The 12165-nt window shown below is 36.0% G+C and overlaps 1 protein-coding gene across 1 annotated transcript in view; it reads right to left on the bottom strand.

Moving 5' to 3' along the window:
- Window positions 1–12165, bottom strand: part of LOC578625 (probable C-mannosyltransferase DPY19L3) — a 65733-nt gene that overhangs the window by 20691 nt on the left and 32877 nt on the right. The window contains exons 4-6 of the mRNA XM_030994357.1: window positions 7208–7332; window positions 6592–6737; window positions 5472–5592 (exon numbers count right to left, since the gene is read on the bottom strand). Of these exons, the coding sequence (XP_030850217.1) occupies window positions 5472–5592; window positions 6592–6737; window positions 7208–7332 (392 nt within the window). The remainder of the gene's footprint in view (window positions 1–5471; window positions 5593–6591; window positions 6738–7207; window positions 7333–12165) is intronic.

The following is a 12165-nucleotide window of genomic DNA, read 5'->3' as shown; positions in this document are numbered from 1 at the left end:
AAACGTATGACCATTTGGTACAATTGTCTGAAAATCAAGACTATTACTTTTGGGCTCTATAGCCCTAAAGTCGATTTGACAACTAATAGTCATTATTTTCCCACTTGAAGACATTTTCAAGCCCCACCTTTTTTAGGGAAGTTCTAAATTAGTATTATCTTTCAAATGCAGTTGGAATTTAACTTTTTCATTTTTTTGGCCTGCAAATGGGACATAGTACCTTTAATCAGTTTAATCTTGGCCATCACAAGAAGTGGGTTATTGATGTAGACAAATGCTCATGTACCCTTTACAACTCTTTTCATGTATGTTATTACCAAAGAAGAAAAAGTCAGTCAGTCACTCAATAATGTCTGACAGTGAAGTCTAGCAAGTAAACGGGTTTCCTTGCATAATTTGAATATGAGGACACTGCTAACGTTTAAATTTCACAGATAGGACATACATGACATATTCATAATTCCTGCAAAGTTCTACAGCATTTGAGGTTGGCTGCAAAAGGGACATAGTACCTTTAAGATAGATTAATATGCATTTCAATTGCAATATTGCATTCATTTTTTCTAGAAGATGTCAAATAATACTTTTAAAAGTTCAGGGATAGGGTCCATCATAAAGAATGATGAAGGTATGGTGTACATGTAACTCACTGGATTTAGCCATTAACTGGCAATAAACTCAAGATTGGGACATGGGTTCAGTAATAATAATCCACTTTCTTCCACTTAATAGGAGAAAATGAAAGAAAAATATGTTTTGGAAGAGCCATGCCATGCTAGTTCAGAGTGTTTCCAAGTTAGTGATGCAACTATCACTTTCAATCTAAAATTTGACTTTAGACCGAGTTTGACAACCTCCTCAGAATCTTCAACTCTCTTTGTCAGTTCACATTTAAAATAAACTTTAGATTTTTATTTCAAAAAGATAACAAGCACAGGGTGTTCCATAAAAGATAAAAGAACAATAATAGAATAATAGAAGCAAGATTTAGATTTTTACTCTTTGAAGCGTTTACCTTTTTATAAAACAATACTTTCATGAGCATGTTTGAGTCAATGCATGAGCATGTTTGGGCCAACATATAAAGTATACACTTTATCATAGCAAATTCATAGATTTTTTTTCTGTACTAAACCTTTCTGGTGACAAAATGGGCATTATCCCATTTCCACATTTTTTCCTCTCAACCCAATTTCAAATCCCGCCCAACCACGAAATAAACGTGCCTGGTTTAATAAAAGTTTGAAGGTATCAAATGTACGAGACAAGTGGCTTTGAATGATCTCTGAATATAATGCACTCTTTCAACACTGTGTGTTATGTTGAATTTATCCTGGGCTGTGTGAAAGCCAGATTTGGGAGTATTAAAAAAAAGAAGATAAAATCACTGATATGAAAAACATGTTCATGGGTCTACATTCATTTTTTCTTTATCTTTCTTTGTTTGAGGGGGGGGGGGGGGCAGAACTAGATGCCATATTCAAATTTACAACTGGAAAAAAAAATCCATAAAATGCAATAGTCGACCAAACATCTTTCAAAACTGATTCAGCTCAGGTCTTTATATAATTCATTATACACAGGTTGCAAGAGTGAAAATATGTATACCTATATGTATGTGTTGCCAATTTGAAGAGGCAACGCTGATTCATATAACCTCTGGATAATTCCTGTCTCTCTCTAGGCCCGTCTTCATCATCTCGAGATTGCCAAATAGCCCGCTATTTCGGATTTGGGAAATAATCCCGAAGTAACAAATCGCATCTTCACTACCTCGAGATTCGACCTTGAAACTTGAACTCGACCTTGAAAAATTAGCTTGAGATATTTTGCTCAGCGTTAGCGCGTATTGCGAATCTTCGGTCTAGTGAAGATGCACGGGACAAATAGCTGGATTTTTTGCCAAATAATGGGATATTTTACAAACTATCCCAAGATATCTTGGGATGACAATCCTGACCAAATATCCCGCTAATTGCTACTTCGGTCTGATGAAGACGCAAATTAGCTGGATAGTTTGCGATCGGGATGGTTCAAATAGCTGGATATTTGGCAATCTCAAGATGATGAAGACGCGCCTCATATGGGACAGACATACAACTCCAGGTCCTCCGTTACCTCCAGTATTTCAAATCGATCGCTGAAGATGCTTTGATTGAGTCATCGGCCTGTCAAAACTATGCGGTTTGAGCTCAATGGGCCATGTAACAGTCCCAAAGATAAAAAAAACTTGAATTGAACTTTAACTCATTCATGACATGCATCATAGGGCCTGTGCCTTGTTCACACAATCAAAAATGTATATGAAACAGCTAGCCAATCGTTAGTGAACACTCTGATATCTATCTATCTACGTATCTTCTCCCGGTTCGGAGGTTGATTGCAACATCTCTCCATTTCACTCTATCTTCTGCCATTCTGGTGCACTCTTGCAGTTTTAGTCCACTCTAGTTCTCGACATTCTCTTCCCAGTTGACTCTGGGTCTCCCTCTCGGTCTACATGTACTTCCTTCTACTCATTTATATAGTTTTCACATGATACGATGTTCACATCAAAGTGGATCCTAATTTTGTTAATCAATTAAGTTCTCATTTGAAGTGATACTCGAAATTACATGTACATGATATCATGTTCAGACACAACATTTTTTAAAACTATTGTATAGCTACATGTACATGGTTTTTGTATAGCTTTATAATCAATTTTGCCAGTCTGAATGCTCAGGGATATATTCATCATCTACTGAGTGCCAGAAGGGTGTTAACTCTAAGTAACACATATTAAATGAGTTAACCTCTTGGCTACTGAAATTTCTCATTTCCATAGGCTTAATACAGAGACCACCAGGGGGGGGGGGGGGGAGGTTCCACAAAACTTGTCATCAGTGACAAATGACAGTTTTTTTGTTACAATCTACTGAAATCCTTGCTTCTGATTGGTTATCAGCAGATTTGTCAATGATTTTTGTCATTTGTCATTGTAAAAAGGCTTTGTGAAACGGGTCCCTGGTTCCAGTAGAAAATGAGTTAATAAAGAAGGCCTTTCAGGCTTTCAGCAGTCCATATCAAAGTTAATGTTTTCATAGAATGTCTGATGACTACATGGATATGTAAATTGGCTGAGTCATGGTCTAGATGAATTGTATACAAATGAAGATATATGAGCCGTATTATAAATAATGTATGTAAAATGAGTGGCCAAATTTGTTACTTCATACACTGCAACAAAGTTTGTACTTGTGAGCTGGCATTGGCTAGAAGGATAATGTATTTTGTTTCTTCTTTTATCTCAACTTGGAAATAAGAAGTAAAATAACAACAAAACATAAATGATTAAATTAGAAAACCAAGGTCTTTATAATGAAAAAGGAAAAATAGTGACTGAAAAAGGAAAAATAGTGACTGAAGAGAAAAATGATGAATTGGAAGATCTCCCCCACAAAGAGAAATCTGGGGGACCTTACTAAAACTACATCTGGCTTGAATGGAATCTGTCTTAAATACAAATGGTGCTTCGATAACCTTGAAAGATATGATTACTCTATAAAAGATCAAGGGTGCTTTCAAGCGACACTTTTTCACTCTATGAACGTGGTTTTCAAAGACGTTTAGTTTAAAACACGGTTGCGTTCAAGCAATTTTTTTTTCGTCCGTCAAAAAAACAAACGTGTTTGAAAATGCAAACATGAAACGCTGAAAAAGGTGCGGTTTGTAACGTGATTCTGCAAAATCGCCGTCGCTAAACATCGCTTGAATGCAACAGAGATCTCAATCATGATTCTGTGACATCATTATCGTGGCCTGCTTCTGGTTTGGCCGACAGTCGACCGTAATCAAATTCAGATGGGCACACCAAAGCTGACCTATACTTCCTAGGTCAAACTGTGCAGTGTGATGTGCAGTGGCTGGGCTTGAAATGAGCGAGAATCAGCGTTGATGGAAAATCGCTTGAACAATCTCCTGCAGATTTGTGATCCATGTTTGTGATTCTAGCTTTAAAAAATCGCTTGAACGCACCCCAAGACACTTGGCATCTGATTTGACCAAATGTTGATCTTATGAAATCAGAGTAAAGGTTTTTGCTGGAGGTGGTAGGACTGTTGCACAAGGCCTGTCTTCACTATCTCGCGATTGCCAAATATCCAGCTATTTGAATTATCCCGATCGCAAACTATCCAGCTAATTTGCGTCTTCATCAGACCGAAGTAGCAATTAGCGGGATATTTGGTCGGGATTGTCATCCCAAGATATCTTGGGATAGTTTGCAAAATATCCTACTATTTGGCAAAATATCCAGCTATTTGTCCTGTGCGTCTTCACCAGACCGAAGACTCCCACACTATGCGCTAATGCTGAGCAAATTTCGAGCTAATTTCTCAAGGTCGAGTTTCAAGTTTCGAGGTCGAGATTATTTCCCAAATCAGAAATAGCGGGCTATTTGGCAATCTCGAGATGATGAAGACGCGCCTCCAGATGTGAGAATCAAAGCTATCCCATGCAGGTACTGCAGTATTCTGTTATTGAACCACATGTATGCAACTCAAAGAAATCTGATGAAAACTTTAGGTCTTAAAACTACTAAAATGGGCTTCAACTTGAAGGGAATTTGTTGAAAATAATTCATGCAGCTTGAATAACCTTGAAAGAGATCTATTAAGGTCACGACACTGCTATCATATTTGGACTCAGTGTTGATCTTGTGAAATCAGAGTGCAGGTCTTCGCTTGAGGTGGTAGATCTGTTTCACTTAATACAGGTGAGAATCAAAGCTTTCCCATGCAGGTAAGGTATAGTCTGCAAGCACAGGCAGGCAATAGTCTGACACTTAATCAAAATACACTTCATCTCTAGTCAACCTAAAACACTTTCACAAGGGTTGTGGCAATTAATTCATTGCTTTGTGACAATTTACATTCACCTAAAATGCAATTAAATTGCAATATGTAGTTGGGAGAATTTGGGAATCAATCAGATCAGTTTTCATCAATCGTTATCATTAATAATGGTCTGTTTTTGCTCAAACTTGCAGATTATCTTTAATTGTACACCTATCATCAAAGTCACTACCTTAGCACCATTTCTCTCATCTGAACAATGTCATACCAAGTCTCTTGAATAAGAAAAAAATGGGTGAAACAAAGGTGAAAATATATAATAATAAGCTTGTGAGCTTGCACAAGCTTGCACGCTTCTCTTTTCTGATTGCCTGAAAAGCTGCCTCCTTTGCATATTTGGAACCTTGCAAGCTTGCAACAAGCTTGCATTTTACCAACTTGCGAGCTTGTGCAAGCTTGCAGATTTTTCGACATGCAAATATGTTTCCTCTGTCCTGATTGGCTGACAGATAATCTCATTTGCATTTCTGGAACCGTGCAAGCTAGTAAGGGTGTTTCCATAAGGGTTGTTTGCACATAATGATACATGTACATGTATGTTGGGCAGCATGTAAACAGGAAGGCAGAGGAACTTACCTGTTTATGAATAACTGTGGGTCTGAGGTAATATGTAATGACTGCCATCTGCATGTAAAGGAATGGCAAAGAAAAGCTTTCTCTCAGAGGTATTGTGTAGTCAACTCTTGTTGCATTCCCCCTAGGGTAAAACAAAAAAGGAAGAAGAAGATATAAATTAAAAATATATATTAGCACATTGAAGTGGCATACAATTTATGAGAGGAAAATTTTGTTGAATGTACCTTATTTTATAAGACAATCCAAAATGACATAAAGGGGCAAGGGTTTGTGAAAAAAGAAGAAGAAGAAGAAGAAGAAGAAGAAGAAGAAGAAGGCAAAGCAGGAGAAGGAGAAGGGGAAGAAGGAGAAGGAGGAGAAGTAAGAGAAGGAGAAGGGGAAGAAGAATTAGGAGAAGGGAGAAGAGAGAGAGAGAGAGAGAGAGGGGAGGGAGGGAGGGAGGGAAATGTCCAACCCAAAGAACTAGAGCATGATCGATTTTACAAGCCATTGAAACATATTCAGAGTTAAGGAAAAATGTTCATATAATTTTGGAAAATAACCAATAGATTAATATTTCAATTTTCATTGAAGAAAAAAAAGGTTACAAGAGCTGATAACTGGGTAATAGAAGGCGATGAATCACAAAGGTACATGTAAAAGGGGCATAAACATAGATCTGCAAACTTTTAGCATTTTTTGTTGTTGTTGCGAGTTCAAGCAATATACAAAACAAAATACAAAGACCTATCTCTTATCAATAATTCAGAATGACTTCATAGATATTTTCCTCCTTCGAATGCAGTCTCATTACCAGGGGGTGTTTCACAAAGATCTGAAGTTGAACTTATCTCTAAGTTGGACTTAACAATTATGGAAATCCGTTAGCATCTTAAACTTGTTTTAATAAAAGTTATTTTAAAAGGCATAAAATGTTGATTCAAATCATTCATACTTTCTATTATCAAGGAGATTTCATGTTCTTGATGTGGAATTTATGAAAAGTCTAAAATACTTGAATAATACTTTTGAATAAATTTTAAATTAAGACTACGAATGGCTCTCCATAATATGTAAGTCCAACTTAGGATCTTTGTGAAACACCCCCCAGAATTAACAATTTAAATATGCCTAAACTCACTTGTTAGCGATGAAGAAAGTACATGCCAGTAACCCAGAGAGCCAGGAGTTACTGAGAAGCCATGCCATGGCAAAGATAGTCGTGAAGTAGACTCCATGGAGAGCAAACACAGACTTGATGTAAAAAAAGATGGGTAAATATGAACTCTGAAAGAGATAAGAAAGAGAAAAAGAAAAAGACCAATATATTCAATCTATATAAATCATTATCATCATGTATACCAAAGCAAATTTGCCAGAAAATGAACCAAGCATACTTACTGACTGAGCCTTTCTGCTTATGTAAAGTAACATTATCAGTCCTAAAAGGAACATTATAGTCCCTGAGTAAAGGAATAAAGTGTTAAAAAAAGACTTAATTGATTTTTCTCCTTGGTTTCTTTTGTTTCTATAATATCAAATAAAGGAAGAGGCAGAAACAGCCAGAAGTTATGTTCTACATGAATAATATAATTTTTAGAGAAATATTTCAATCTGTGTTTGGCTATTCTTGCCTTTCTTGTTATCAACAATATTAAAAATGGTACCTAATACCTTTAATTTTTCTGTTACCGGTAATTGTGAAAATTGGTCTTTTTATGAGTTTTCAAACTGAATAATCAAATTTATGAACTTACCTGATTAAAAGGAAATATTCTGTACACCAGTGCAAGAAAGATCTCTTGATAAATGTTGAATCTTTGAAGTACATTGATGGTCCTCCAATTTTCTGTTGTGTTATCGTTTGTGATTTCATAAAAACCTGCAAAAGACATGAAAAATTTAAAGGTAAAATATCATGAATTAAACTAGAAAAACACACATCAATAGCACAGTGATTGGGGTAGCTGTAAAAATGGAGCTAAACAAAAGCTTACGCTTCAATAAAATATTTACAAGGGTGCTAGGAGTGAGTTATAGAAAACTTTGAAACTTACATGTATCCCCCCAAAATGCAAGTTTACTCTGAAACTGTTCTTGAATTTGAAAAAAAAAGGGGGGGGGGGACAGGGGTATTGAAAACCTTATTTAGAAATTAATATATTAACGGAGGGTCTTCTAGAATTTGAAAGCTATATGTCCCAGCTCCGCTTGGCAGCCGTGACCTTTCAAAGAGACCCAGATTTGATTCCTCGACAGCGTTCAAGCCCAAATCAGATCACAATATTTCTTTTTATTGACGATGACAATCTAATTCACACATGTGGAAAGACCTCTCCGATTTCATCCATATTGTTCTTATAAGGGACACAAAATGATGACCTTGTGAACAATCTTTCAACTTTCCCCAATTGTTCACGCTCACTCAGAAACTCTATCCCGTGAAGTTAAAGCTGCTTTCAATCTTATTTTTTACTTTCCTCTCTGCCCTCGAAGAAAGGAAGAGAAGTACATCCATTTTAAATTGAATCAAATCATTCATTTCCACTTTGAAAACTTATCACATACCGGTAGATCCTTGAATGTTTATTGGGTTAGATTTATAAGGGTGGGATCATGAGAAAAGGGCAGCTTGTTGAAAATAAAATTACTTTTCTCACTTGTGTTTTGTTATTCTTTATAAAACTTCTGATTCATGGTTATTTTTGATCATGAATATAACACATCAATCCTCCCTCTCTCTCACATGGTGCACCCGCAAGCCTACAAACATATCATTTGTTTGGAACCAGAAAGGCTTTAACTCTTTAATACTCTGTGACAGAGTTAACACCCTTCTGGCTCTGAACAGATGATGTGTTTCCTAAATAGCAGATACGATGGCAATCGATCACTGTAATGAATCCTTAAATCAGACAAGGTATTTATCCAAACTACAGGATAATCAGCTGAGGAGAGGGTGCTCTGTGCTATCTACTTGGAAAGGCGACTAGGTACCGGTAGCAGCAAACATGGGAATGAATATACTTTGGAATATCAGTAGGTATGTCATCTTCAGCTCAGCCTGCTATTTCTGATTTGGGAAATAAGCCTGAAGTTACAAATTGCGTTCGAGATATTTTGCTCAGCATTCATGCATAGTGCGAGCCTTCGGGCTGGTGAAGACGCACCAGATAAATAGCGGGATATTTTGCTAAATAGCGGGTATCTTGGGATGATTTCCTGAGCAAATAGCCCGCTATTTCATGATTCAGGCTAATATCCAGGATCAGAAATAGCGGGCTATTTGGCAATCTCAAGCTGATGCAGACAAGCCATTTAACTTCTAGTGGGTCGGATGGGTGTGAATATGTCCCAGATGATAATGAAGGATGTTATTCAGACTTGTTTCCAATTAATCTTATACCCCTAAAACTACAAAAAATACTTTTTCATGACTGACTGACAGGTCTGAAAATGCCATCTGAGGTACTGGGAGAACTCTGTAAAAAACAGAAACTCTTGCAACATTAAAAACTCCTATTTTTTCGTAATTCCTTTATTGCACCACATGAAGCTTTCATGAATCTAAACCTCCGCGCAAAATGTGTAAAACATTCTGGTTTCACAGTATTTAAAGCCTGTCTGCACTAGTTTGGCCAGGTGGGATTAGACCTCCCTGCATGGTCACTGACAGGTGGTTATCTCATCAAATCAGCTCTTAATGAACATAATAAAAAGGGGATCATGGGGGACCAATGGGTACTGCTTTATAGGCATTGTTTTTCTATATAGAGGGCGCAAGTAAGTGCAGTCCTCCAACCGAACAAAAAGAGCTCTGTTTCATACTTTCAACTCCTGGCTTTAAAATCAATAGACACATTCCAATCACATGGGTGAAAGACTTTGCAGAGTGAACACTCGACTCTAGAGAAATCACAAGATACCCGATTGATACTCTACAAGGAATGCATGTCAATCTACAACAAGAATTCACTCGGATGACAAGAGATTCCAGCATTCCACGTGTGTGTATATCCCTTCTCTTTTTACCCCAAATGACAGAGGTCTGTAATTGGAGTATTTTTCTCATCATGGTCATGATCATAGTGTCTTACGAGAGCTAAAAGGGCATAGGTTTGTACAACAGTGTATTACTTAATGCCATTTTGACTCTTGGCTGATGATACATGATAGACATAATATGCGTCAGTTTTTTTTCTCATGATCATGATCATATTGTCTAATGAGAGCCAGAAAGATGTTAGGTTTGTACGAAAGTGTGTTACTTAAGGCCCTTTTTACTCTTACATGTACATGTAGCTGATGATACATGATAGCCATATCTTATGAATCTTTATTTTTCCCATCATGATCCTATTGTCTTATGAGAGCCAGAAGGGCGTTAGGTTTGTGCGACAGTGTATTACTTAATGCCTTTCTGACTCTTAGCTGATGAAACATGATAGCCATATCTTATAATTCAGTATTTTTCTCATCATGGTCATGATCATACTGTCTAATGAGAGCCAGAAGGACATTAGGTTTGTGTGAAAGTGTATTACTTAAGGCCTTTCTGACTCTAAGCTGATGATACATGATAGACATATCTTAAGAATCAGTATGTTTCTCATCTTGGTCATGATCGAATTGTCTTATGAGCGCCAGAAGGATGTTAGGTTTGTGCAAAAGTGTATCATCTAATGCCTTTCTGACTCTTAGCTGATGATACATAATAGCCATATCTTATGAATCAGTATAGTTCTCATCATGATCATGATCATAATGTCTTATGACCGCCAGAAGGATTTTAGGTTTGTGCAGAAGTGTATCACTTTAATGCCATTCTGACTCTTATAGCTGATAGACATATCTTATAAATCATGTTAATCGTTACATAGAGAACAAAGGTACATAAAGAAGGGGGAAAGAGAACTTGATACAGTAACAGACAGACTAAAATGTAGTAAATTTAATTTAAAAATTTGAAAATCAAAATAGATTTGATTACATGAATTAAAGTGTACGTACATGTAAAACATGTAGGTGTTTCTGTGCACATGCATTACTTTACAAATGTGTCATGTATACGGTAAACATGTGTATTCATCATATTACATTTGCTCCGAAAAAAATGTAGAGCTCGCTACTGTATTGAATTTCATGCTTTGTACACAAAAGAATATCTTTTCCTTCCTTTAGATCTGTCTTTCTTAGACACCTATCATGCTTCAAAACGTTGAATTGAATTGAAAATGAAACACCTTTACGCTTCATGCTGATTGCACCTGTTCATGTTCACTCTAAGTGTGTGAACAAACCTGTGGGAGGCTACACAATACATCAGTGCACCAGAGTAAACAAAATGTCCTACAATGTAGCTGTTTTATGAATGTTGCGATAGATACAAATCAAATACAGGTCCTCAAATCAATCATTTTGTAATGTAACCAAATTAATTGCATACATACATGTACGTCTTTGAGAAGTGCCTCAATACAAATATTTCATTCACCGGTAATGAATAATTGTATTTCAATAGTCAGAATACAAAATGCATATATTACTGTACATGCTGTTAGGTACATATAGGGCAAGCCATAATGTTTGTCCTACCTCGTAACAACTAATGTTTGTAGTTCGCATTCTATAAGCTATTGAAATACAATCATTTGTAACAGTTGAATGAAATAATTCATATCGTCAATTGAGGCATTTCACAAAGACGCATGCATTAAATTTGGTTACATATTGCAAAGTTACAACTGTTCATTATTTCCTACCTGCTACGTGTATCGAGCTGTGAGAGATAGCAAACTCAAGTAGATCTAATAACAAACTTGCTTTTAAAGACAGGACCTTGTTAAACAAAGTTTCAAAGTTTTACCTAAGGTATCTCTAGCACAAAGTCACAAAAAACAATTTTGCAAATGTATCAATTTTATTAACTCAATGAACTACTATGTAGTGATAACCTTTAAAATTTGTAACAGGTCGATCACACATACTGTAGCAACAACTAATGTACACATTTATGGCTACTGAAATATAAAAGCTTTGTATTAGGTGAATGTGAGAGTTGGGTCTTTGTGAAGTCTCCATGAAACTTGTGTTCAAGCTGACCCTGAACTTGTCTGACATAGCAACAAATGATAGAACAGCTCACAGGTACTACTACATGTATATTCCCATTTTGAAATTGAAATTGAAATTGAATTGAAATTTATTTCCATCATCATGACAATATATACAAAGAGGGATATGGAATTTCATAACATGTAACAATATCAAAACTATACATAAATTGACATAACAGCATTCAAAATATAAAGAAAATATGAAGGTTTAAACCATAGTACAAATGGAAAATGGTGCATTTGTAAAAGCCAGTAAGGCTTGACAATTGAATGCACCAGGTGCAGAAGTAATAATAACATATACTTGGAAGAAAAGAAAAAAAGAAAAGGAAAACAGAAGGGGAGTATTAGTAATATAGGTGTGGTCTTAAAATAAATTATGCGTTATAAAAAGAGAGAAGATATTTCTTGTAAAGTCTTTAGAAAGAATTATTAAATCTGACAGATTGAGAAAAAACAAAAAAATTGTAAAGATATATGTGGGCCTTTTCTTCATTGGCTGCTTCATGACTACCGGTACATATATATATATATATATATATATATATTCAATTAGGTTTGACTGACATATCAATAACTGACTGACATATCAACAACCG

Source organism: Strongylocentrotus purpuratus, unplaced genomic scaffold, assembly GCF_000002235.5.
Source record: "Strongylocentrotus purpuratus isolate Spur 01 unplaced genomic scaffold, Spur_5.0 spur5_scaffold_21, whole genome shotgun sequence".
NCBI classification, from domain to species: domain Eukaryota; kingdom Metazoa; phylum Echinodermata; class Echinoidea; order Camarodonta; family Strongylocentrotidae; genus Strongylocentrotus; species Strongylocentrotus purpuratus.
The sequence above is the reverse complement of the archived record's forward strand: the minus strand, read 5'-3'. Positions and strand labels throughout refer to the sequence as shown.